Genomic DNA, 27,023 nt, shown 5'->3' on the forward strand with positions numbered 1-27,023 from the left:
ACATTTTCTCTTCAAGTACCGTCCTGGACCTTTAATATTTCCATAAATCATTCCAACTCACCCTAAGATCTTCGTAGACAGGGGTAATATTGCAGTACCTATTCTGTAGAGGATGGGAAATAGAAACAAAGAGGCAATTTCGCTCAGGATCCGACTGCAGAACACAGAACCGTTAATTTTCAGCTTTATGGCTCTAGGCTCCCGAGCCTTGTGCATTCCAAGACAGAGCTAGTAATTTACTTTCGAGAAAATCTCTACAAAACGCGCAAAACTGTGGGCAGAGTATCAGGCCAATTACAACCCAAGGCGGGCTTTTCAAATAGTCCTGCTGCCCAATCAGAGGAGGGGGCGTTACTCGCTTTGAAAAAAAGAAATTTCGGTTGCTGTACTGGACTGCTACTGCGAGGTAACTTCAGTCGTGTCCGACTCTATGCTACCCCATAGACGGCAGCCCACCAGGCTCCCCCGTCCCTGGGATTCTCCAGGCAAGAACACTGGAGTGGGTTGCCGTTTCCTTCTCCAATGCATGACAGTGAAAAGTGAAAGTGAAGTCGCTCAGTCGTGTCCGACCCTTAGCGACCCCATAGACAGCAGCCCACCAGGCTCCTCCGTCCATGGGATTTTCCAGGCAAGAGTACTGGAGTGGGGTGCCATTGTAGCTGAGGGCAAAACTGAAAATCCATTTCAGTGGGCAGCAAATAACCCATACTAAATCTGCATGGCAATTTTGTGCTCTGTTGCAGAGCCATGATCGACTGAGGCCCCAGAACCTGCCAGGCTCCTCTGTCCATGGAATTTTCCAGGCAAAAATACACTGCCTTAAATGCTTACCCAAGACTGCTTGTAGAGAGCTTTAAAAAAAAATTTACCTCGTTTTCCGCCGTCAAACCAGCAGCGTTATCTGAGTGAAACTAGGCTACAACCAAGTGCACCAGCTGTTTCTCTGAAAGTGTAGGTGGCTCTGAAAAGAGCCTTTGGGTTTTGCAGGGCTGCGAGCCGGCTCACTTGGAACTGGTGTACTTGGTGACCGCCTTGGTGCCCTCAGACACCGCGTGCTTGGCCAGCTCCCCGGGCAGCAGCAGGCGCACAGCCGTCTGGATCTCCCTGGATGTGATGGTCGAGCGCTTGTTGTAATGCGCCAGGCGCGACGCCTCGCCAGCGATGCGCTCGAAAATATCGTTCACGAACGAATTCATGATGCCCATGGCCTTGGACGAGATGCCGGTGTCCGGGTGGACCTGCTTCAGCACCTTGTACACGTACACGGAGTAGCTCTCCTTGCGGCTGCGCTTGCGCTTCTTGCCGTCCTTCTTCTGCGCCTTGGTCACCGCCTTCTTGGAGCCCTTCTTCGGGGCCGGAGCGGATTTGGCTGGCTCAGGCATGCTGACAGAAATTACAAAATCTCCGAGAAACAAAGGGAGCATAGAGTCCCTTTTGTAGTCACAACTCCATATGCAAATAAGTCTTAGTAAACCTCTCTATCTGATTGGTGAATACTAGTGATGACGTCAATGCCAACATTGTCCAATAAGAGAACGTATTGGAAGAAATTGCATTTGTTTCGTTTAAAATAGTTAAGGGAACTTTAGCCAATGGAACGGCTGCTTTTTCGCGCGCACTGCGGCTATAAATTGTGAGTTCCTTCGCTTTAGTTATTTCTGGTGTATCTTCTGAGTACTGCACTATGTCTGGACGTGGCAAACAAGGCGGCAAAGCTCGGGCCAAAGCCAAGACCCGCTCCTCGCGGGCCGGGCTCCAGTTCCCCGTGGGCCGAGTGCACCGCCTTCTCCGCAAGGGTAACTATGCCGAGCGGGTCGGGGCCGGGGCCCCGGTGTACCTGGCGGCGGTGCTGGAATACCTGACAGCCGAGATCCTGGAGCTGGCGGGCAACGCGGCCCGGGACAACAAGAAGACCCGCATCATCCCGCGTCACCTGCAGCTGGCCATCCGCAACGACGAGGAGCTCAACAAGCTGCTGGGCAAAGTCACTATCGCTCAGGGCGGCGTCCTGCCCAACATCCAGGCGGTGCTGCTGCCCAAGAAAACTGAGAGCCATCACAAAGCGAAAGGCAAATAAGGTCTAAATTCATGCTTCAACCTCTAAGAACAAAGGCTCTTTTCAGAGCCACCCATAACTTCTGTGGAAGAACTGAGCACTTTCCTGAAACCTGTCGTGCCTGGCTAAGATTACAGTTCTGTGTATGGAATATGTAGGCCCCTATTGACTGAACATGCATTAACATCTGGTAAAGAAAGACCAATTTTCAGTTTACTCCACTGTAAAACCATAATTGCCAGCCAAGAAACATTTCTGACGGTTATTTTGTTTCAGCGATTCTGGGTTTTTATTATTAGAACCCAGTGGTCCAAACAGTTAAAACTTATCAAATGTTTTTTTCAGGGCTACCTATTTACAAAAACATGTAATCACTTGTTCAATGTAAACCTAGCATCACTCCAGGCCTTCTGGTCAGTACGCAGTTTACATATTGAAGTCCAACCATTTGCATCAAAATCAATTAAGTTAGACAACCACTTACTAGTATTCAAGCACACAGCAACCCCCCACCCCACCCCCCACCTCCCTTTCCCTACACCACGCTGAGCAAATCAAGTTCTGTCTTCATAGGACCAGTGTGCCGGTCTATTTTGAAACTTTATTTTAGGTCTTGATACAAACATTAAATGCAGATCTTGATTCAGTTATGAAGTGGAACTTTTTAGATTAGCAAATACATTACTTTGCTGTAATTCCCCCCCCCCCATATTATCTGAAAAGGGAAAAAGACCCCAATGAAAATGAATTTCTTTTAGAACAACTTAGTCCCTGACTTACAAAAATTCTGGACCAAATTCCTTTCTTACTGGTGAAATCAATATTTAAGTCGAAAACCAAAAACTCAGACAAGATACAGTGCAGCCATAATTCTTCCCTACGAAAATACAAAACACAAATTTAAGAGGACAGAAAACAAAACCTTTTCAGGATAAGATCCAAATGAAGATCGGTTTTTAACCAATCAGATTACTCCAGCCAAGTCTGGCCAATCAGGATCGGATCATCTGTATAAAGTCTCGTCCTGGCACCAGTTGTTCAGTTGCCTCTTCCGAGACACAACTGTTCAAGCTATGGCCCGCACAAAGCAGACGGCTCGCAAGTCCACCGGCGGCAAGGCGCCGCGCAAACAGCTCGCCACCAAGGCGGCCCGCAAGAGCGCGCCGGCCACCGGCGGGGTGAAGAAGCCGCACCGCTACCGGCCCGGCACGGTAGCTCTGCGCGAGATCCGCCGTTACCAGAAGTCCACGGAGCTGCTGATCCGCAAGCTGCCGTTCCAGCGGCTGGTGCGCGAGATCGCGCAAGACTTCAAGACTGACCTGCGCTTCCAGAGCTCGGCCGTGATGGCGCTGCAGGAGGCGTGCGAGGCCTATCTGGTGGGGCTCTTCGAGGACACCAACCTGTGTGCCATCCACGCCAAGCGCGTCACCATCATGCCCAAGGACATCCAGCTTGCTCGCCGCATCCGCGGGGAGAGGGCATAAACTCCTAACCTGGCTTGGGGGCATTAGCTTCCTCCCAAAGGCTCTTTTAAGAGCCACTTCCGTCTTCACTGAGAACAGCTGTTACACAATTTTTCTCATAAAGCCGAGAAAAATTTTATCTAAAAACTACATAGTCTTTGTCACAATACAGGTGTGAAGCGTACTTGCCAAGGCTGGACACGCCATGACAATTTTGTAAGCTATTTTTAAAGGCTTACTGATAACTGCTAATAGGGGCAAGAGTGTCTCCACCCATAAAACCACCTGGGCCCTGTCTTGAGTTTTGCAGTGTAAAAGTCTGTAAGGAGGAGTCAATTAACAAAGTTCTAATCAATTACTGATTAAACTGTCCAGGGTCCAAGGAAGGGCAGAGTATATCTAGGTTAAGTCAAGCAATGTGGCCCAGGATCTAGCAATAGTCGGCAGACCTCTAACGTAACTGAAAATCAGATTATTTTATACAACTCCAAAAAATGAATCCGGTTGAAGCTGGCTACAGGGTGTTCAAGAAACTAAGTCCTTCTGAGAACTGCATTTCTCACTGTTTAGCGGTAGCACGTGGTAACCCTGCAGGATCAAGTTCTGAGCTGTTTATTCTTCACCCCCATTCTAAGATTTGATATTGGGAAATTAACAAATTAGTCCTCTGGCTTTTATTTGCTAGCTTTCATGAACACAGACAAGCACAAGGAGCAATCCACAGTGTTCAGTTGCTGTCTTGTCCGACTCTACGACCCCATGAACTACAGCACACTAGGCTTCCCTGTCCTTCATCTCCCCGAGCTTGCTCAAACTTACGGCCATTGAGTTGGTGATGCCATGCAACCATTTCGTCCTCTGTGGTCCCCTTCCCCTCCTGCCTTCAATCTTTCCCAGCATCGGGGCCTTTTCTAATGAGTTGGCAAAAGCATCAGGTGGCCAAAGTTTTGCAGCTTCAGCTTCAACATCAGTCCTTCCAATGAATACTCATGACAGGCGTCATGCATGCCATCAACATCTGGTGACTGTCTAGAGGCAGAAGCCCCAGTGAGCCTGTTTGAGGCAGTAATGCCCTCCACATCACTTGTGGGCTTATCCCATACCTGACATCACACTCACACATATGAAATTCTAGGATCTGGAGAGTATTCTCCTAAGTCTGTGTGAACCTGTTTTATTTTTGTAACTTTTTATTTTATATTCAAGTATAGCTGATTATATAGCCAAATGTTGTGATAGTTTCAGGTAGCCAGCGAAGGGACTCAATCATTCATATACACATATCCATTCTCTCTCAAATTCCCCTCTCATCCAAGCTCCCACAAAATATTGAGCAGAATTTCCTGTACTATCAAGTAGGTAATTCCTAGTTGGTTATCTATTAATATCTTAAATATAGCAGTGTGTACATGTCGATTCCAAACTCCCTTTCTATCCTTTCCCCCTGGTTTGTTCTAAGTCTGTGAGTCTGTTTCTGTTTCGTAAATAAGTTCTCTTTTATCATTTCTTTTTTAGATTCTGCATATAAGGGATGTCATACGATATTTCTCCAACTCTGTGTGAAACTGTTTTAAATGTAAAAATTTGCCACTTTTCTATCACCATATACATATCATAAGGCAAAAAAAAAAAAAAAAATTTCACGCTATTCACTGATGATTCTCCAGAATAGAAAAAGGCTGACACAGGCAGGTGCTCATCAAATTCTATTTGAATGAATGTAGTGCTGATTTGCAACACTGTAGACACAAGATAGCCTCAGGTAATTACTGAGTGTTTCTCACCTCCTGCATTGCGCATTTCATCCAAGATACATCTTGAATTCTATGGGGAGTAGGTATAATACTGATGACAAGAATTATATAAAACTTTATAGTTTCCAAAGTATTTTCATATGTGTTTTCATTTGTGAGTTTGTTGATAGTTCCCCAGATTTAGAGAATATACATATTAATCCTTCACTAATGGCACCCCACTCCAGTACTCTTGCCTGGAAAATCCCAGGGACGGGGGAGCCTGGTGGGCTGCCATCTGTGGGGTCTCACAGAGTCGGACACGACTGAAGCAACTTAGCAGCAGCAGCAGCAGCAGCAGCTCTAGAAAACTTTGTCTTTTCTGAAGGTAGCCAAGTGCTGGGAAGACAAAGCCAATAGATCTCAGTTTGGGATTCTTTGAACAAACCCTCAGAGGAAATGAGATCTGTATAAGCCTCCCATGTCTGTAGGAAAATAAAGTAATTGTTTAAGAAAAAGAAAAAAAATGAACTAGGTAGAAAAACCTGTTTTCCTTTAAGTGGAAAGGCAGAAGTTAGGCTGTTTTAACATTTTGCAATTTCTCAGTAAGGACATCTGGGATTTGGATACCGATTGAGATCTGAAGTTAAGAAGTGTACTATGGCTCAGTGAGGACATGCTCTATTAGAAGCCTAAGGTTGGTTGTAGAAAAGGTGGTTTTAGGAAATGTCCAAAAATTCTTAAAAAGAAAGAAAGAAATTAGAATAACCATTAAATTCAAAGGCACCAACTCTGAGTATTTTTTAAAAACATGACTTTCAGAAAAGTTTTGGCCTGCTCAGGCTGCTCTATCAGAATACTACAGACTAGGTGGCTTATAAATAATAGAAATGTATTTCTCACAGCTCTGGAGGCTGGGAAGTCCAAGATCAAAGCGCTGTCAGATTTAGTGTCTGGTAAGAGCCCTATTCCTAACTCATAGATGGCTATTTTCTCTATGTGTGGAAGAGTCAATGGGGTCTCTTTTATAGAGGCATGAATACCACTGATGAGGGTACTGTACTTAAAACCTAAGCCCCTCCCCAAAACCCTACCTTCCAAATACCCTCACGTAAGAGATTAGATTTCAACATATGAATTTTGGGGAAATAGAAACAGCCAAAAATACCAGTCTGCTTTTAAAGATTAGAAGCTTAGGAGCAGTGTTCGTAGCCTCTGACCCTACTGTAAACCCAAGGGGGCAAGACAGCAGGGGATTCCTGCTCCATGGACTCCAATCTTTATCTTGATTTTTATTTTCTCAATATCCATCTAACCCTGGAGATGCTAGTAAGGTGAACTGAATAAACGGCAATCAGAGTTTCTGGCAGTTATTATCTGATATATTTAGGCATGAAAAGTGACTAAATTAGGAGATAGAATGGACTATGAAGACCATTATTTGTCACATTGTATTACAGAATTTTGGAAACAAGGTAAGGCAAAACAAGGAGAGAGTGTTAGGCATGAACAGCTGTGTATATTAGAGAATATATTTAGGTCTTGAGAGAGCCTCGGGAGAAGGTAAGGGGTTTCTTAAAGGGTTTTGCAATTCTGGCTCCAAGTCATGAGCAGACACAAGCAGGGCAGAGTGGGGACTTCACTGGTAGCCTGTGGTTAGGATTCGGTGCTTTCACTGCTGTGGCTCAGGTTTGATCCCTGCTCAGGCAAATAAGATCCCAAAAGATGCAGGGCAAAAGATAAATAATAGAAAGTGTAATAAGATGAAGGGGCCAGTAGATTCTACACCCTCAAATTTCTTTAACTGAAATAATACATGGAGGCGTAAATGCTTGAGGAACCCTTGAGAATGAAAGCAAGGATGGTGATTGCTCTGGGGTAGGACCAAGGAAGAAGGAACATTTTGTGCTTGCCTGTCTCATAATTAAGCTTCTGACTTGGTAAGGCCAATCTGTGTTGAGAAGTAGGACTCTATGGAATGGAAGAAAAGATTTGAGAAGTTAAGCTCATGGAGTAGAAAACATTCTAAAGGACTAGTGTTGGATTAGTGTATGTCTGCATGTGTCTTTGTGTGTTTATGCGTAAATATATGTGTTTGGAGGACAGGAGAAATGAGAATTAAGAAAGGCACTAATTACTAGTAAATAAACTAACTTTGAATGAAGAACAATGCAAGAACAATAATGATAGCTTATGGTGAACAGTCTTGGATTTGTGATCTCCAAAAAATTAGCTTCAGGACCAGGGACCAGGCTTGATCACTCAGAGCTTTTGTGTAGCAGAAGTTTTATTACAGTGAAAAAAAAACAAAGAAAGATTCTGACATAGACATCAGAAGGGGGATAGAGAGTGCCCCACTTGCTAGTCTTTTCAAGGCCTTATATACTTTTACCAGACCCACTCCCACAACATTCATCTTAAATCAACAAGGTTAATCAGAAGGTTCTTGTTAAGAAGGAGAAACATGTCCTCGAGAAACATACATTGTTGTTATAGACTCATATGGCAGAAGTCCTCTAGAAGGAGGTCACAATTAACCCCACCATAGAGCCAGAAGTTACACAGGACTGGGGAAACAGACTCTTGGAGGGCACAAACAAAATTCTGTGTGCACCAGGACTCAGGAGAAAGGAGCAGTGACCCCAAAAGAGATTGACCTAAACTTAACTGTGAGTGTCCAGGAGTCTGGCGGAGGCATGGGTTGGCGGTGGCCTGCTGCAGGGTCGGGGGCAGCAATGCATGCATGGGACCTTTTGAAGGAGGTCGCCATTATCTTCATTATCTCCACCATAGTTTAGCCTCAGGTCAAACAACAGGGAGGGAACACAGCCCTGCTATCAACAGAAAATTGGATTAAAGATTTACTGAGCATGGCCCCGCCCATCAGAACAAAATCCAGTTTCCCCCTCAGTCAGTGCTCCCATCAGGAAGCTTCCATAAGCCTCTTATACTTATCTATCAGAGGGACAAGACAGAATGAAAAAACCACAATCACAGAAAACTAACCAATCTGATCACATGGACCACAGCCTTGTCTAACTCAATGAAACTATAAGCCATGTCATGTAGGGCCACCCAAGATAGACGAGTCATGGTGGAGAGTTCTGACAAAACGTGGTCCACTGGAGAAGGTAATGGCAAGCTACTTCAGTATTCTTGCCTTGAGAACCCCATGAACAGTATGAAAAGGCAAAAAGATAGGACACTGAAAGATGAACTCCCCAGGTCGGGTAGGTGGCCAATATGCTACTGGAGATCAGTGGAGAAATAACTCCAGAAAGAATAGAGACAGAGCCGATGCAAAAACAACACCCGGTTGTGGATGTGACTGGTGATGGAAGTAAAGTCCAATGTTGTAAAGAGCAATATTGCATAGGAATCTGGAATGTTAAATCCCAAATCAAGGCAAATTGGAACTGGTCAAAAAGGAGATGGCAAGAGTGAATGTAGACATTTTAGGAATCAGTGAACTAAAATGGACTGGAATGAGTGAATTTAACTCAGATGACCATTATTCTACTACTGTGAGCAAGAATCCCTTAGAAGAAATGGAGTAGCCATCATAGTCAACAAGAGTCCAAAATGCAGTACTTGGATGCAATCTGAAAAACGACAAAATGATATGTGTTCATTTCCAAGGCAAACCATTCAATATCACAGTAATCCAAGTCTATGCCCCTACCAGTAATGCTGAAGAAGCTGAAGTTGAACGGTTCTGTGAAGACCTACAAGACCTTTTAGAACTAACACCCGCCAAGGATGTCCTTTTCATTATAGCGGACTGGAATGTGAAAGTAGGAAGTCAAGAGATACCTGGAGTAACAGGCAAATTTGGCCTTGGAGTACAAAACAAAGCAGGTCAGAGGCTAACAAAATTTTGCCAAGATAATGCACTGGTCATAGCAAACACCCTCTTGAACAACTGCTAGGTAACAAGGCAGAAAGCTGCCTGGTTTTTCTATAGTTGCAAGGCAAGAGGATTGTTGAGATTACCCACCCAATAACATCTTCAAGGTTAAGCACTCAGATTCCATTACTAAACAGGAGCAGGAAGAAGAAGACAGACAAGTTACTCAATAAGAAATGGATTAACTAATAGAAGATGGGCATGCAGTCTTTTGCACATGTAGTATTTACAGAGATTATAAAATAAATTTGGAGAATAATATTAGGTATTTGTTCAAGTAGTAAATAATCAACCACACATATTTGAAAGAGAAAAGGTAAACATTTCTGAAGCTCGGAAAAAGAGAAAAAGTAAATGTGTTATGCGTTAGAGAAGGCATTTTCTCTGAGAAATGAAATCTGCTACAGACAAGCTAGGGCTCGAAAGGTCATTTCAAATAGCCAGGAGTCAAGGAAACATTTGAAAGTTTTTTATTTTTTAAATTCCTGGAACAAAATCGTCCCTGGTCTTTACATTCAGCGCTTTATTAAAGATACTATTAAAGGCACAGAATTTTGGGGTGCACTTGATTTCTCAATTCAAGAAAGGAGAGAAAGAGGAAGGTGGTGATGGCGGGGGTGGGGGTGGGTAGAGGGTAGGGGGAGGACGGGAAAGGAGTCCCTGAGAGGATTTTCATTTACTCATGGACTCGCCAGAGGAAACGGCGGGTAAAAACTGAGCTTCCTCAATTTCCTGAAGTGTTTTTAAGTGAAACGAAGAACATTTGAAAAAACCAGTTCTACCAGCAAAAATGTGGCAGCTAGTGAGGGAAGAGAAAGGAAGATGATAGGACGAGTAAAAGATAAGGAAAAGGGGAGACCACTGCTGAGAACGATGAGGAAGCCCATCCTGAAGTTATCTATAATCAGGCTCTCAGCCACGAGGTTTCACAAAAACCCCCAAAAGACTCAATCACGGCTCTCGAGATGGGCCGATTCATTCCGGAAGCCACAACTCGCTAGTACGATCAATGCCTAAGAGAGAGCATAAAAAGAGAAAAGGACAGCAAGTCCTAACCCAAACAAAGGAATAGTTTTCCAGTTGTGGGCACGGGCAACACAATGTATTGTAGAAGCTGAACGGAGGGATTTTATTAGGACCATTTTCTGACTGTATTTTAAGCGCCTCTCCATTTTGCGGAAAACGTGGGCCGGGCTTCAGGTCTGGAAACTCCCAGAGGCGTCACGGCTGGTCTGAGCGGTTCCCAATCAGGTCCGAAACATCACTATATAAAACACGGCCTTGGGGAACTACAGCGCCGTAGTGAGTGTGGTTGCAGATATGTCTGGACGTGGCAAGGGCGGTAAGGGTCTCGGAAAGGGGGGTGCTAAGCGCCACCGCAAGGTTCTTCGCGACAACATCCAGGGCATTACTAAGCCCGCTATCCGTCGTCTGGCTCGTCGTGGTGGCGTGAAGCGGATCTCCGGTCTCATCTACGAGGAGACTCGTGGGGTGCTAAAGGTGTTCCTGGAAAATGTGATTCGAGACGCGGTCACATACACCGAGCACGCCAAGCGCAAAACTGTTACCGCCATGGATGTGGTCTATGCGCTGAAACGTCAGGGACGTACCCTTTACGGCTTTGGTGGTTAAAGCTGCGTTTAACTGTCATATATCAAAGGCCCTTCTTAGGGCCACCCACTAAGTCTGGTAAAGAGCTGTAGACGCTAAAGTCGTTAGGTTGTGTGGGAAAGATTAAGGTCTCAGGTATAATTTGCGTATGGTCACAACCTCCAGTCCTTCGTCAGTATTTCCGTCACCAACAGTGGCAGATTTTCGTTTGATGTCTTTTCTTGTAAGCCAGGCAAAATGGCTTTTGTGTTGACTGCTCACACTTCAAGGGTAAATAGCTCACGAAGCAGTACGGCTAGCAATAACAAATAAGTATTAAGGGAAAAAGGTAACCAAGCTTCGTTTTAGTTAGCTATTACAGAGTTCTGGAACAGAACGTGGTGGCTGGGTTGACTTTAACTTCATTGCCTCCACTTAAACACTCCTTTCATGTTATTGAAGCTTGTCAAATCCTGACAGCTTATATCTAAATGCAAGACTCTCTAGATTAGCTGTCCCCAACCTTTTTGGCGGCAGCGACCGATTTTGTGGAAGACAGTTTTCCACGCGCCTGGGTGGTGGATGGTTTCGGGATGATTTAAGCCACGTTAGAAGCTCCAATAGTTTGGGCGCGTCATGCGAAGAGCCCACTCATCGGAAAATATCCTGATGCTGAGAAAGACTGAGGGCAGGAGGTGAAGGGGGCGACAGAAGATGAGATAGTATCACTGACTCGGACATGAGTTTGAGCAAACTCCAAGGGATAGTGAAGAACTGTGAACCCTGGCATGCTGTAGTCCATGGGGTCGCAAAGAGTAGGGACACGGCTGAGCAACTGAAGAGCGACGACTATTTATTGTGCACTTTATTTCTCTGGAGTAGGAAACGGCAAACCACTTGAGTATTCTTGCCTGGAAAATCCCATGGACAGAGGAGACTGGTAGCCTACAGTTCATGGGATCACAGATTCGGACACTGAGAGACTAGCACACTTTATTCTTACTTTCATTTCATCAGTTCCACCTCAGATCACCAGACAGTTAGGTCCAGGAGGTTGGGGACCCCTACTCTAGATGACAAATTTAAGAATTTGGATACATCCTGCGGGCTTTTTTAAAAAGCCAACAAGATATTTCCTATCTCACCACGTAATCCTAGAGTCCGAAGAAGAGGCGGGACAATGCTTCCTAAACCCAGAAAGAATGGGCGTGGAAGGGCGGGGTGGGCGAGGGAGCAGCAGTTTATTGTCCAATCAAGACGCGAGGTTCGCTATATATTTTGGGAAGACCGAGTTCTCACATCACTGTTAGGTAGTTGGCACTACTTACCAATGGCTCGCACTAAGCAGACGGCTCGCAAGTCCACCGGCGGCAAGGCGCCGCGCAAACAGCTCGCCACCAAGGCGGCCCGCAAGAGCGCGCCGGCCACCGGCGGCGTGAAGAAGCCGCACCGCTACCGGCCCGGCACGGTAGCTCTGCGCGAGATCCGCCGTTACCAGAAGTCCACGGAGCTGCTGATCCGCAAGCTGCCGTTTCAGCGGCTGGTGCGCGAGATCGCGCAAGACTTCAAGACCGACCTGCGCTTCCAGAGCTCGGCCGTGATGGCGCTGCAGGAGGCGTGCGAGGCCTATCTGGTGGGGCTCTTCGAGGACACCAACCTGTGTGCCATCCACGCCAAGCGCGTCACCATCATGCCCAAGGACATCCAGCTTGCCCGCCGCATCCGTGGAGAGAGAGCATAAATTTAGTGGCTCCTCCAAGTAACACATACCACCAAAGGCTCTTTTAAGAGCCCCTCAATTGTCACCAAAAGGGAGCTGTTCATTGTCGAGTATACATAATTACCAGCAAATGAAAAACGCCATGAGTTTTAAATGGGAACGTATCGTGGACCCAAATATTACTGTGCCACGTCAATACTATGCAGAAGTGGCTGTATCCTGGGCTCCGAATCAGTCTTTTGAACTGTTTCTCGGGGAAGCATTTTTTTTTAAGTGATAATATTTAATCCTTGGCTAAAGGAAGTGACTGAAAGTGGTCCATTACTTCTTAATTAGTGCTTTCTGTGGACAGTTCTGTAATGACAAATGAAGCGCCTTCCCCCCACCTTTTGCCAAGTGCCATACAACTTAAGATAATGTGTCTCCTGTCTCCCTGTTGCAGGAAGAAATATTGGTCGAGGTTCACAGCAGCCAGTTGCCCAATTACTCAGCTCTCTGCGACTCACCTACAACAGTTGTAAAATGTGGCAAATGAATTAGTTTGTAGACCATACTAAGACGTTCCTGGCACTAAATGCTCAATGAATGTTAGCTATATTATGCCCTTCTTTTGTAAAGCAGACACCACCACCGCCCCCTCCCCTCCCAGCCTTCCCAAGTTTTCTGAAAGTTTTGTGATTGAAACAGTGGGAAATGCTTGATTGAATCATTTTCTTAAGATCTCCTATTCTTTAGATCTGGGTTTGCATAATTCTGAAAAAAGGCAGACCTGTAGGAAAAACATGAACTATCTGAGAAGAAATTCAAACCGTGAAAGCCATAAAGTAAATATTTTAAGTTTTGCAGGTAACATATAGTCTCTGTCACATCTTAAAAATATTCTTAAAAATACAGAAACTTACCTTGGCCATACAAAAATAAGCCACTGTCTAGATTTGGCCATAAGAGGCTATAGTTTCAACTCCAGGAACCCCTGAAGACATGAAGTGTCAGCCTACAGGTTTTCACAAGAACTGACTGTTGAATGTATGAGAGACCCTAATCATCATTGCATCCAGGGACAAAATCCTCTCCAAGCTTCCTCCTCCCAAAAAATAACAAACATTACCCTCCATTTCACCTCAAAGTTACTGCCTCAGGGCCCTTGGATGTTAATGTTTTCCTGAATTCTCTTGAACTTATATAACCTCCACTCACTCTCTTACTATCCAACCCACACTTATAGTCAGAAGCCAATTATTTCACTGAAAGATACAGGTCTGTCTTCATTAAATATGCAGAAATATCCACACTGAGGTCCTACAAAAGAAGGTGTTCCTGACCATTCAATTTGTTAAATGTTGGTGGAAATGGAGTTTGAGGGAGAGCAGTGGAAAGTGCTGAAGCTCCAAAGGAGGAAAACAGCTTCTGAGAGACGGAGAGAGACCCATGCCATCTAAACAGCTTTTCCGATGTTGCTGGAAGCCCTTGAATAATTTTTAGCCGATTTCAGAGTTTTTTTTCTAAAATACATTTCTGGGTTAAGAAATTTTCTTTCTCATTTTAATGGATTTGCTTACAAATTAAAGGGAGAAAACTTCTCAATCAAAAACAGACTAAATTTGTTTGAATTTGAAGACAGGTCATTGGATTCTGAAGCCAAAGCAATTTCTATTCCTCATGGAAGAAGTCACTTTGACTACAGAACTAGTCCGAGCCGCGAAATCCCATTCTCTAAAGACATTGGCACCTGGAAACTCCTTGGAACGCAAAACCTATTTTTAAAGTAAAATCTATATGCTTAATTTGTGGCTGTAGGCAACTGGCCATCCTGCACCTGTGTTACTTGCTGCCGTTCGAAGCAAAGTTTAAGCAAAACCAAGGAACCTAGTGTCTTTCCTCTTGCAAAAATCGAAGGCCGAACTTGGCGACAATGCCTTTTAAAAAACATTCACTTGATACTTAACTAAAACTTTATTGCAATATGCAACTACGTAGCTCGATGCCTTAGGTCCGGTGAATCTATAGGAAAAGCTGAAGGGATTTTTAAAAATATCTTTCATTAACTGCGCGTGAGTCATAAAAACACAAACAAGTATGTGAACTTGGAGGCTGTTTTCCTCCTCTGAAGCTTCAAAGAGTCAAATTCTGCACCACTGTTTTTAACATTTAATCAAATTTTGGGGACTAACAAACACAGTTTGGGAGTCCAACCACGACAGGCTGCTGCCTGAGGGCGGTGGATCGGACGTTCCACCAATCACAGGGCAGCACCGACTTATATAAACCCGGGCCGGCGCAAGACAGCATTGCAAAACTTGCTCTTTGGAATTTGAGTCTCTTTGCTTCTAGCAGGTTCTCCCATCGCAATGTCGGAAACCGCTCCTGCTGAGACGGCTGCCCCGGCGCCGGTGGAGAAGTCTCCTGCCAAGAAGAAAACAACCAAGAAGACCGCGAGCGGTGGAGCGGCGAAGCGCAAGGCTACCGGGCCTCCAGTTTCCGAGCTGATCACTAAGGCTGTCGCCGCCTCCAAAGAGCGCAATGGCCTTTCTTTGGCTGCGCTCAAGAAGGCGCTGGCAGCCGGCGGCTACGATGTGGAGAAGAACAATAGCCGCATCAAGCTGGGTCTCAAGAGCCTGGTGAGCAAGGGCACACTGGTGCAGACCAAGGGCACCGGGGCTTCCGGCTCTTTCAAGCTCAACAAGAAGGCGGCTGCTGGGGAAGCCAAGCCCAAAACCAAGAAGGCGGGGGCTGCGAAAGCGAAGAAACCCGCAGGGGCCACCCCTAAAAAACCCAAGAAGGCTTCGGGAGCGAAAAAAGCCGTTAAGAAGACGCCTAAGAAGGCGAAAAAGCCCGCGGCCTCTGGTGTCAAAAAAGTGGCCAAGAGCCCCAAGAAGGCCAAAACAGCAGCAAAGCCAAAGAAGGCTGCTAAGAGCCCCGCGAAGCCCAAGGCAGTGAAGCCAAAGGCGGCTAAACCCAAAACCTCCAAGCCTAAGGCAGCAAAACCCAAAGCTGCAAAGGCGAAGAAGGCGGCTCCTAAGAAGAAGTAGAAAGTTGGCGCTTGAGAAGCAAACCCCAAAGGCTCTTTTCAGAGCCACCCAGAGATCTCTGGAAACAGCTGTGCACTTTGATCTATTTTCTAATCGTTCTCCAAGCCAATATTCCTTCCCGTTAATAATTCCCATTTTCCTCCTACCAATGAAATCATAGAACTTAACATGCAGACCTTATATATATATTGTACTTGAGTAAGCGAGCACTGACAGCCCGAAAACTAGCGTCTTGGGCTGCATGCAGTCAGTCCATGGGGTCGCGCTTTTCACTTTCATGGTATGTTCTTGCCTGGATAATCCCAAGGACAGGGCCGCCTGGTGGGTTGCCCGTTTATGGGGTCGCAGAGTCAGACACGACCGAAGCAACTTCGCAGACTAAGGTTAATTAATACTACTGTCCCAGCTCCTCAGCAGAAAAAGTAGGTGGCTCTGAAAAGAGCCTTTGGTTTGGAAGGCGTGGCTCTTGACCCCTTACTTGCCCTTGGCCTTGTGATGGCTCTCGGTCTTCTTGGGCAGCAGCACCGCCTGGATGTTGGGCAGGACACCACCCTGAGCGATGGTAACTTTGCCCAGCAGCTTGTTGAGCTCCTCGTCGTTGCGGATGGCCAGCTGCAGATGACGCGGGATGATGCGGGTCTTCTTGTTGTCCCGGGCCGCGTTGCCCGCCAGCTCCAGGATCTCGGCCGTCAGGTATTCCAGCACCGCCGCCAGGTACACCGGGGCCCCGGCCCCGACCCGCTCGGCGTAGTTCCCTTTGCGGAGCAGCCGGTGCACTCGGCCTACCGGGAACTGGAGCCCGGCCCGCGAGGAGCGGGTCTTGGCTTTGGCGCGAGCTTTGCCGCCCTGTTTACCACGTCCAGACATACTACAACTCTTCAAGACTACACCCGAGGAGACTAAAGTAAAAGAAAACTGCACGTTTTATAGCTGCAGTTGGGCGCGAAAAAGAAGCTATTCCATTGGGTAAAGGTGCAGTCAAAGTTGCAGAGTAAAGTGTAGGTCCTTAAAATGAGCGTTTTCATTGGACAAAATTGAATGTGATGTCACTACGAGTATTCACCAATCAGACACAGAACGGTACTAAATCTAATTTGCATATTGCATGATAAAATAGAGGCTCTGAGAGATCCTTCATTTTTTTTCTGCGATCTTGTAATTATCGTCAGTTATGCCTGAGCCAGCCAAGTCCGCTCCCGCCCCGAAGAAGGGCTCCAAGAAGGCGGTGACCAAGGCGCAGAAGAAGGACGGCAAGAAGCGCAAGCGCAGCCGCAAGGAGAGCTACTCCGTGTACGTGTACAAGGTGCTGAAGCAGGTCCACCCGGACACCGGCATCTCGTCCAAGGCCATGGGCATCATGAATTCGTTCGTGAACGATATTTTCGAGCGCATCGCAGGCGAGGCGTCGCGCCTGGCGCATTACAACAAGCGCTCGACCATCACATCCAGGGAGATCCAGACGGCTGTGCGCCTGCTGCTTCCCGGAGAACTGGCCAAGCACGCGGTGTCTGAGGGCACCAAGGCCGTCACCAAGTATACCAGCTCCAAGTGAGCCACTGACTTCTTGATCAGACCCCAACACTTCCAAAGGCTCTTTTCAGAGCCATTCACGGTTTCCAAAGAGAACTGGCACTTAGTTTATCTAACTTTAGAAGTAGGTAAAAGCAGTATTGGGCTTCCCCGGTGGCTCAGCAGCGAAGAATCTACCTGTAATGCAGGAGCCGCAGGGAGATGCGGGTTCTATCCCTTGGTCGGAAGGATCCGCTGGAAAAGAGCATGGCACCCCACTCCAGTATTGTTGCCAGGAGAATCCTATGGATAGAGCAATCCATGGGGGTCACAAAGAGTTGGACACGACTTACTGATTGAGCACGCATAGAAGCAGGTTGTCCTACCTTTAGATTTTTCACGTAGTTTGGTGCTGCATCATGTTCTTAAATTTAAATGTTTCACCCCTTTTGGTAAGGGCACTACTGTTCACTTTTTTACATGGTCAGATTCTATGAGGGAAAAATCTAGAACATGTCAGTTTCTTTTCTGAGTCAGCTCAACAGTTCATTTCACTCATTTCTTCTTTACTTTGTAATAAGGGAGAAATTCTAAATGAAAAGGCAGTCTTTGAAACCTGGAGAGTAGCAGGATGGCATATTTTCTCCCAGTTCAGTTAGTTCAGTGTCTTGTTCGACTCTGCGACCCCATGAACGGTAGCACTCCAGGCCTCCCTCTCCGTCATCAATTGCTGGAGTCTACCCAAACCCATGTCCATTGAGTTGGTGATGCCATCCAACCATCTCATCCTCTGTTGTCCCCTTCTCTTCCTGCCTTCAATCTTTCCCACCATCAGAGTCTTTTCAAATGAGTCAGCTCTTTGCATCAGGTGGCCAAAGTATTGGAGTTTCAGCTTTAGCATCATTCCATCCAAAGAACACCCTGAACTGATCTCCTTTAGAATGGACTGGTTGGATCTCCTTGCAGTCCAAGGAACTCTCAAGAGTCTTCAAAAGCACCAATTCTTTGGCACTCAGCTTTCTTTATAGGCCAAGTCTCACATCCATACATGACTACTGGAAAAACCATAGCCTTGACTAGACCAACCCTTGTGGACAAAGTAATGTCTCTGCTTTTTAATACGTTGTCTAAGTTGGTCATAACTTTCCTTCCAAGGAGTGTTTTTTTAATTTCATGACTGCAGTCACCATCTGCAGTGATTTTGGAGCCCCCCAAAATAAAGTCAGCCACTGTTTCCACTCTTTCTCCCAGCAAGAGGTTCAATCTCCCAGCGGTGGTCCTTTAGTCGTTAAGTTGTTTCCCACTGTTTTGTGGCTAAATGGACTGTAGGCCGCCAGGATTATCTGTCCATAGGATTTTCCAGGCAAGAGCCCGAGTGGGTTGCCATTTCCTTCTTAGGGAAATCTTCCTGACCCAGGGATCGGACCAGCATTTCTTGCAATGCAGGCCAATTCCACTTAGCCACCAGGTAAGCCCATATATATTATTTAACTTCAGTTATATGCTATTTACTGCCTACTAGTTTGGCTTCCCAGGTAGTGCAGTGGTAAGAATTCAGACTCGAGGTTGGATCCTTGGGTCAGGACAGTCTCCTGGAGGAGGAAATGGCAACTCACTCTGTTATTCTTGCCTGGAAAATTGCATGGACAGAGGAGCCTGGTGGCCTACAATTCATAGGGTTGCAAAGAGTCAGCTATGATTGAACAAGAGCATGCACTTTGAGCCTAAAAATTGTTCTTTGTATGACATTGAACGATCAGGGAAGGGAGCAAGGATTAACATGTGTTAGGCCTTGAAGACCTACCAGCACCAAATTAACACATCCCCAGTTACTTCATCAGAAAGATTTAAAGAGAGTAGAAAACAGAATGATATTTACACTCTCTGTTTCAACATTTTAAATACCAAAGTCCACATACTACTTACAATAAATTCCCATGCTCCCAATGGTACTTAGTACAGCTGTGAAAAAAAAATACTAGTTAACTAATGTACTATTCAATTAAGACACTATATGTCTAACTCAGAAAATACAAAACTGTATGATACAGAGAAGATCACTCTGTGGTGAAACATTTATTATACTTTTTATTTCTCAAATTGAATAATTACTTATTTTGTTGAAAAAAAAAAAACAAACTAATGTCTCTTTCATAGTAACATTTGTGGATCTCATCCAGCTTCCAAGAACACACTTGGAAGCAGTGTATATCATCTCATAAGGTCCTAAGAAAACTGGGTCTGCATTATTATCTCCATTTTACAGGAGACTCATGGTGTTAGGCTGTACTCTGTAGCCCTGCAAGTCCTGTAATCCCCCAACCTTGAGACCAAAGGAAATGTCTGGAGACAGCAACAGAGACATCAACAGTTTATTGGCTAGTGTATCTTACAGGTCTGAAGCAGAGTTCTAGAGTGACTCCCCACTGTGTACCAACAGCAGACAGGACAAGGCAGCAGTCTTCATGGGGGTAGGGTGGTGAGGTGTATCAATTACAGTGGGAATGGATGTTATGTGAGCTCATCAACTACCAGGGAAACCAACAGATGACCTCCTTCACAGTTCCTTTGGTTAACAACCATCAAAGTTTCTCTTTATTAACCCAGCATGCTAGAGCTATTCTGTTCTAAGAATACAACAATCACTGGTTGGAACAGGGGGCAAGCACTGAAGAAGTTTAATCTCTATGATTAAGAAAAAAGGTCAGTCCTATGAGTGGGATAATGTAAAGCAGGGGCTTTTCACACAGGGAATGTACAGAGAGCAAGAGAACAGCTATCTTGTGTGGCTGTTCATACACATGGGTTCACAAAGTAAAATCCAACATATCCAGCTAGCAAGTATTGACATAACCTCAGTCTCAAATAGTTTTCTGGGGCCTATGCTACTTCTACCTGTTTAGGTTGCTTTCAGGTATACTCTTATTAGTTCAGAATATCAGAATGACCTGCTTTGGTACTCTATTCAGTTTTTCCATCTTTAGCATTTTGTTCTCATATATTTCATTTACTTTATCTCCTTATACATCTGGAAGGTTTTTATTCAACTTGCTCTAATATTTTGTCATTTACGGGATTACTGAATGTCAGGGTTTATGTTATGGCTCTACTCAAAGATCTGCCCTCAAGGATTAAATTATATGGCATTTACATCTTGCTTTTGACATATGGGGGGAAAAGTCACGTTAGTTATTGGCTGCCATGTGTTAAGTGTATATTATCTTTTGATTCTGTGCATTATTTAATTTTTTTTTCCAATTATTTTTTTCAATCTAAGGAGGTAAGTGCTAATAGTATCTTTGGTCTACAGGTAAAGAGACAGAGGATTGGGATTGTAGCATTATATTTATGTTACTGGCTGCTATGTTACTGCTACTGGCTGATTTCCTGGGTGGCTTAGACATTAAAGCGTCTGCCTACAATTCAGAAGACAAGGGTTCAGTCCCTGGGTAGGGAAGATCTCCTGGAGAAGGAAATTGCAACCCACTTCCATATGCTTGCCTGGAAAATCCCCTGGACGGAGGAGCTTGGTAGGCTACAGTCCAAGGGGTCGAAAAGAGTTGGACACAACTGAGCAACTTCACTTTCAGCTTCACCACTGGCATTAACAAGGTACTCCCATCTGGGTGTCAGGGTGGTTGAAAAAACAGAAAATTGTTTTCTCACTCTTCTGGAATCTAGAAACCTGAGATCAAAGTGCCAGAAGACTTACTTCCTTCTGAGGGCCATGAGGGAAGGATGGGTTCTAGGCCCTCTACTTAGCATAGATGGCCATGCTTTCCCCTCTGTCTTCACATATGTTCCCTCTATGCCTGTCTGTGTCCAAATTTCCTCTTTTAAGAGAACACTGGTCATACTGGATCAGGACCCAATCACTCTCCAATGACCTCATTTTAATTTAATTACCTATTTAAAGACTCTATCCCTAAATATGGTTACATTTGATAGGGGGGAAGATTTTTCCCCATTGAAGCTGCCTTCCTTTAAGTAGAACAGCCCATAGAAATCAGGACCTTATGACTCCCTTCCCTGGACTAGGCCTAGTTTTGATCCTTTGGAATGAGGAGGACAAAAGAAACTAAGAATAAGGATAGGTTAATGTTTAGCATCCATTGCAAATAATTAAACAGCAGTCAGGTCTCATCCACAGTGAAAGTTTAAGCCTTTCACTTGGGTAAATCTGAATTGCTGACCCTCTAGGAAAATGAATATAAAGGGTCTTCCCAGCTGGGCTGCTGCTTCAGGGAGGGACTTCTTGTCAACTTCATTACCGCCTTCAAGGCAGAAATGATGGTCAGATAAGAGATATAATTCCATATCTCACACAGAAGTTTTAGTGGGCAGGTTTCTCTCTGCTTCTTGGTAGCATGACATAACAGCAAATTGACACACATTTCCAACAGATGAAATAGTCTATGTACAAGCACTAGATGAATTTAAGTTGTAATTTTCGAACACCGTCTTTTGGAAAAGTTAGAAACAGGTTTCAGTTGTTTTTTTTTTTAATTTCAGTATTATAATCAACAGGCAGACTTTGTTATACACACTTGTTTCCCACAGGAAAGGCAAAAGTTATTAATTGTGTGATGGTAAGAGTAGGGCTACAGGACCCTCTAAAGAGAGCTGGACCAGTGTTTGCCAAGAAAAATAATAATAAACTGCCCTTTTTTTCTTTTCTGTTCTTGGGAACAAGAAGGATAAACTTTTTTTTTTCCCCCAAATACAGAATGGCAACTTTTTCACTATTAAAACAAATACAAATGGCCTATCTCCATTTCTTTATTTGTTTTGAAAGAATGACCACAAAATACATCATTTTTACAGTGATGGCCACTACCATGAGGCTTAAAAACTGACTCTATCATTGATCCTCTAGCTATTTAGACAAAATACTCCCCTTCTCTATGCATTAGTTTGTTCATCTAGAAAATAGATATGGAATGAGAATGGCCTTAAAGGACTATTGTAAGCTTTCACCTTCCTACATAGGATAGACTGAAGTCTGGAACATTAGAGCAGCAGCACATGATACATATTCACATACATGTATTCATATACATGTATTCTGTTTTTCTTAGTTCCATCAAATTACAACTGAAAAACTATTCAAAGTCATGGTTTGTGGCTTTTAGAAGTCTATGTCCCACGGTGTGGCCACTGCCAAAATTTAACACTAGGTTTGAAGGAAGCAACAGCTACAGTCTCATGTAGCCTAAAGAGATAAGCATTCCACCTTAAGAAGTGAGGATAGTGTTGAAGAATTTTCCTCCACCAAGATTTTGGATCCAATGAAAATGTATCAGAGGACTGTCAGGATGACATAAGTGAAGAATCCATAGTGGACGTTGTTCTGAGTACTCTGATGAGTTTAATTGCACTGATGGCTTCAGCAGGATCGCGAAGTGATGGATGTAGTTCTGGAAAACAAGGCATAAGTCAAAGTTTCAGGGAAAAAAAATGTGATTACAGAGGTGATAGGTTTGATAAAAATGTCCTTGATAGTGAGGTGAAGGTGGTTGAATGTTAAGTGTTAAGCTCTTGGGTGTGAACTGTGCAAAAATATAGAGCCAGATGGAATGCCTAACGTTCAAAAGATTTGACTCAGATACAGCATGCACTTTTTTGAGATATATCCAATTTCCATGACTGAAGTGACTGAGCATGCATGCACAGTGTCGGGGATGGCTACCGTAGAAGCTGATACACAGGATAATTTAAGGCTGCCTTGGGAATTAGAGCTTGGATGGATTTCAAAGAATGGAAATCATTAAAATGCAATTTGCTTTCCTGAAATGAAATTTTAGTGAACAAAGCATCAGTGAGATTCTCAGGAAGATCTTTTTTGAGACTTGATCCTATAGCATCACAGGAGGTTAAGTTTCCCCTAATATAAGTACAATAAAACCTTAAGAATGCAAGGCCAGGCACCTTCTGGGAAGATAACTCATCTCCATAACATAGGGCACAAAGACTTGGGAAAATATGAATAGTGCGACATACCATGTAAACTTCTTATTCAGCTCATTATATAGTATTTGTTCCAATTGCTTATTATCATGGATTCATGGTTTTTTATATGCCAAACTATTCCAGTGGATGACTGTAATTGTTCTGTTTAAATCTCAAGTTAGCACTAGTTTCAGGTTTTCTTGCCTCTCTCATCTTAACTCTATTGTTACTCCAAACATGGGAGACCATCCTTGTGTTGAGTCAGCATACATGTTTTATACTCATCAGGATTTCCTCTGTCTCAAACTTGTAATTAGTTGCTCTTCAAGGACTTTAGATTCCTGAGTAGAGGTGGAAATCTCCAGACCAAGATTTGTTAGACTGCTTTGTGTGATGCCTGGCTGCCTTAGAGAACTTAGAACACTGCGATAACAAACTTAAAAAAAATGTATTTTCAAAGGCTAAGGACCTGTTACTCTTTTCACTAAAAGTTCTTAATCTTTTCCCAAAATAGTTTTTTTTCAAATCAGACTCTTTTCTTCTTAAGCTGATAACTTCATTCTTCTCTGCCATGTAACACGTCACCTCACATTATCAAAACACTGTTCCACAAGAACTAACTAGTAAAAGACACTGATATATTTGACCTATATTTTAGATGCAACTCCAGATTCACATCACATATACATATTCCTAGTATCCAGGTGTAACTTTATAGTGAACATTGTCATTTTATGCATGAACAGGCCATGCCTATATACTCTCAATTTTATATTCTGCATTATTTTCACAATTAAAGCAGACAGGATATAAAGTCATTTATAAAGAATTAAAACGTATTTTTAAAAGATCTTTAATTAATGCATATTTTTCTTCATTCTAAGCACATGAGGAAATCCTCTGGGAAAGATTTTGTCTCTGTTTTAATAAAACCTACATTAAAAATATTCTTTTTAATATGCCTAATATACAAAGTCAGAAAGTTGAAATTATAAATCACCTAGTGGGAAAAAAATAGTTTCCAAAGATGTAGGTTATACCTATTAATTCTGAATGTGAGGTCTTAAGCAGATTCAGAGTAGTTTTCCACATAGTTAGACTTTAGTCTTAGGAAACTTTTCATGGCTACTCATTTATGTCTTGGCATATTGCAAATTAAATGTTAGGTCACCTATACATTTTCATATGCAATATGAACAAATGGTCATTTTTGTATCAAGTGGTCACTTGATAGAATAACATACTTTTAGGGGGAAGCATTGCCACCTTGATTCCGGATAAAGACCAAAATAGTTTTAAATATGCCATTCCTAAGGACCTAAAATGAAGAGATGGAATTTTATCTTCCTTTGAGGATTGGGAGAACAGTCCTTCTATTTTAAAAAAATTTATTCCAGTTAATACAGCAAAAGTAAATCCCAGAGACATACTGGAAAAAAAAAGAAAGAAACCAGGGTTTGGAGAAAATGGCAGAGTTTTTCCCATTAAGCCTCTTGGCCCAGAACTCTCCGTTAGGATGGAGTCACAAACGAGTTAGTAAATTTCAAACTGCGCGCGCAGAGTCTGGATTGGCTACAGACAAAACGTGGCACCAGCCTGCTCAGGGCGTTAACTTTAATTAGATTCTCACTTCCGTTTGGTTTGCTTCTGCCTTTTTAACTTAATACTTGGCAAATTTAAACTCAGGTAAAGGGGAAGAAAGCAAGCAGCGCTTCACAAAGAAAACATAAGTGAATAATGCGATTTGTAATTTTCTTACTGTGTTCCAAGGAACTCCTTACTCAGGCACACACACGTTAAAATTAAGGATGCAGGGGACAAGCCATGGTCAACGAAATCTTTTGCCAACTTCAAACGTAAAGGAGAGCTGACTTTGCTTTGGGACAAACGGCATTTTGTTCTCTTTACTAAATTTTTCTGGTAATGAACCTGACCTTTCTCGACATAAACATATAAAAACGTCTCCAGCGTTGCTGCAGCACCTACATTACAGAGGAAGCAATTTCTAACAAGTTCAAAGGAAATGTGAACAGAAAGAATACCTAGGGAAGACAGAAAAGATGGCCACCTGGAAGCCAAAGAGAAGCCTGTGCAGAAAACACCCCGGTTAACAGTCTTGGGCGTCTGCCTTCCAGAACTGTGACAAATAAATTTCTCTAGTTTAAGGGAAAACAAAAAAGGAACTTATTGCTTAGCAGCATATAAGAAACACCTACTGAATAAAGTGCCAGTTCTCTTTAGAAGATTGAGTGGCTCTGAAAAGAGCCTTTGGGTTGTAGGCCAAGCCTTACCGATCACTCCGTGGCGGGCCGGCTCACTTAGAGCTGGTGTACTTGGTGACGGCCTTGGTGCCCTCAGACACGGCGTGTTTGGCCAGTTCTCCGGGAAGCAGCAGGCGCACAGCCGTCTGGATCTCCCTGGATGTGATGGTCGAGCGCTTGTTGTAATGCGCCAGGCGCGACGCCTCGCCTGCGATGCGCTCGAAAATATCGTTCACGAACGAATTCATGATGCCCATGGCCTTGGACGAGATGCCGGTGTCCGGGTGGACCTGCTTCAGCACCTTGTACACGTACACGGAGTAGCTCTCCTTGCGGCTGCGCTTGCGCTTCTTGCCGTCCTTCTTCTGCGCCTTGGTCACCGCCTTCTTGGAACCCTTCTTCGGGGCCGGAGCGGACTTAGATGGTTCAGGCATGGCGGGGAGTTTACTGCCAAACCACCACAAAACAACAGGAAGAAAAGAGAAGACGTAAGAATTTGCTTCCTTCACAGCTTCTTAAAGGAGGCAGTGAGTAATGCCAAGCGTCTGATTGGTGGTGGATGCTGGAAACGTCACATAATAGTTTTGTCCAATTAAAACAAGCGTATTTCAAACTCACGGTTTCATTGGGTTAGGTGAAACTGCAGCTTTAGCCAATGGTCTACCGTTATTTTCGCGCCCAGTAAAGACTATAAGTAAGATAGGTCTGATTGTATACTCATACTTTACATTGGTGAGATTGTACTTTGGTCATGTCTGGTCGTGGCAAGCAAGGAGGCAAGGCTCGTGCAAAAGCCAAGACCCGCTCCTCGCGGGCCGGGCTCCAGTTCCCCGTGGGCCGAGTGCACCGCCTTCTCCGCAAGGGTAACTACTCCGAGCGGGTCGGGGCCGGGGCTCCGGTGTATCTGGCGGCGGTGCTGGAGTATCTGACAGCCGAGATCTTGGAGCTGGCGGGCAACGCGGCCCGGGACAACAAGAAGACCCGCATCATCCCGCGTCACCTGCAGCTGGCCATCCGCAACGACGAGGAGCTCAACAAGCTGCTGGGTAAAGTCACTATCGCTCAGGGTGGTGTCCTGCCCAACATCCAGGCGGTACTGCTGCCCAAGAAGACCGAGAGCCACCATAAGGCCAAGGGCAAGTAAAAACCTGGCATTGTTTGCAACTCAAACCTGTTAAAACCAAAAGGCTCTTTTCAGAGCCACCCACTTTATCAGCAAAACGAGCTGTACTTTCAAATTCCCATTGTTTCAGATACCAAGGTGTTAAGTAATCCTATAACAAAATTTGCTAACTCACATAAACGTAGGTCGTTATCCCCAAAGTCTCTAAATTGACTTTAAGTTTTAGGTTAAACCTATGGGGGCAGAATTCTGTGGTTCTTTACAGGGTAAAATGGCTATCGGAGACAAAACCTTAGGACCATACGACGGGCCTAGCTCCCCTCCTAATTGAATCTTAGGGCGCACCACTCACCCTCCTAAATGAGAAAACGATAGTAACCCAGCAAGGTAAATTACTTGTTTCAAGTAGCTTCAGGCAAAGAATACACCTTGTAGTGGGCTGTTTACATCAATGCTGGTGAAGTAAAAGACGTGAGTTATTCATCCATTAGGAAGATGTGCCTTAACAGACAAAAGTAGACATTGTAAATCACATTTATAAATCAGCAAACTAGTTTCTTACAGTCCTAATGCTGTCATTGATTCTTGTTCCCCTTTTCTCCCACTATCATCACTCACCCTGCTCTCAGATCAAGTCCTACTAACTAAAGAGGGCCTTCAATTCTCCACACCAGGTAATCTAG

The 27,023-nt window shown here is 44.3% G+C and overlaps 11 protein-coding genes across 11 annotated transcripts in view; 8 read left to right on the forward strand and 3 right to left on the reverse strand.

Moving 5' to 3' along the window:
- LOC138069278 (zinc finger protein 184-like) overlaps positions 1-27,023 on the forward strand; it is a 1,142,341-nt gene that overhangs the window by 904,184 nt on the left and 211,134 nt on the right. The window lies entirely within an intron of this gene.
- On the reverse strand, positions 1,002-1,382 carry LOC138069326 (histone H2B type 1-C/E/F/G/I). The gene has a single exon (XM_068960577.1). The coding sequence runs from the start codon at positions 1,380-1,382 to the stop codon at positions 1,002-1,004; it is 381 nt and encodes a 126-aa protein (XP_068816678.1).
- LOC138069319 (histone H2A type 1) lies at positions 1,685-2,077 on the forward strand. The gene has a single exon (XM_068960571.1). It carries the CDS (start codon positions 1,685-1,687, stop codon positions 2,075-2,077), a length of 393 nt encoding a protein of 130 aa, XP_068816672.1.
- LOC138069317 (histone H3.1) lies at positions 3,130-3,540 on the forward strand. Its single transcript, XM_068960569.1, has one exon. It carries the CDS (start codon positions 3,130-3,132, stop codon positions 3,538-3,540), a length of 411 nt encoding a protein of 136 aa, XP_068816670.1.
- LOC138069331 (histone H4) lies at positions 10,480-10,791 on the forward strand. Its single transcript, XM_068960582.1, has one exon. It carries the CDS (start codon positions 10,480-10,482, stop codon positions 10,789-10,791), a length of 312 nt encoding a protein of 103 aa, XP_068816683.1.
- Positions 12,080-12,490, forward strand: LOC138069315 (histone H3.1). The gene has a single exon (XM_068960567.1). It carries the CDS (start codon positions 12,080-12,082, stop codon positions 12,488-12,490), a length of 411 nt encoding a protein of 136 aa, XP_068816668.1.
- Positions 14,818-15,498, forward strand: H1-5 (H1.5 linker histone, cluster member). Its single transcript, XM_068960563.1, has one exon. It carries the CDS (start codon positions 14,818-14,820, stop codon positions 15,496-15,498), a length of 681 nt encoding a protein of 226 aa, XP_068816664.1.
- Positions 15,973-16,365, reverse strand: LOC138069318 (histone H2A type 1). The gene has a single exon (XM_068960570.1). It carries the CDS (start codon positions 16,363-16,365, stop codon positions 15,973-15,975), a length of 393 nt encoding a protein of 130 aa, XP_068816671.1.
- LOC138069324 (histone H2B type 1-C/E/F/G/I) lies at positions 16,670-17,050 on the forward strand. The gene has a single exon (XM_068960575.1). The coding sequence runs from the start codon at positions 16,670-16,672 to the stop codon at positions 17,048-17,050; it is 381 nt and encodes a 126-aa protein (XP_068816676.1).
- On the reverse strand, positions 21,827-25,662 carry LOC138069325 (histone H2B type 1-N). Its single transcript, XM_068960576.1, has 2 exons — positions 25,248-25,662; positions 21,827-22,424 (listed from the first exon to the last, which is right to left on the reverse strand). The coding sequence occupies exon 1, from the start codon at positions 25,649-25,651 to the stop codon at positions 25,271-25,273; it is 381 nt and encodes a 126-aa protein (XP_068816677.1). The 5' UTR covers positions 25,652-25,662; the 3' UTR covers positions 21,827-22,424; positions 25,248-25,270.
- Positions 25,969-26,361, forward strand: LOC138069321 (histone H2A type 1-D). Its single transcript, XM_068960573.1, has one exon. It carries the CDS (start codon positions 25,969-25,971, stop codon positions 26,359-26,361), a length of 393 nt encoding a protein of 130 aa, XP_068816674.1.

This window comes from Capricornis sumatraensis, chromosome 22 (assembly GCF_032405125.1).
Source record: "Capricornis sumatraensis isolate serow.1 chromosome 22, serow.2, whole genome shotgun sequence".
Lineage (NCBI taxonomy): Eukaryota > Metazoa > Chordata > Mammalia > Artiodactyla > Bovidae > Capricornis > Capricornis sumatraensis.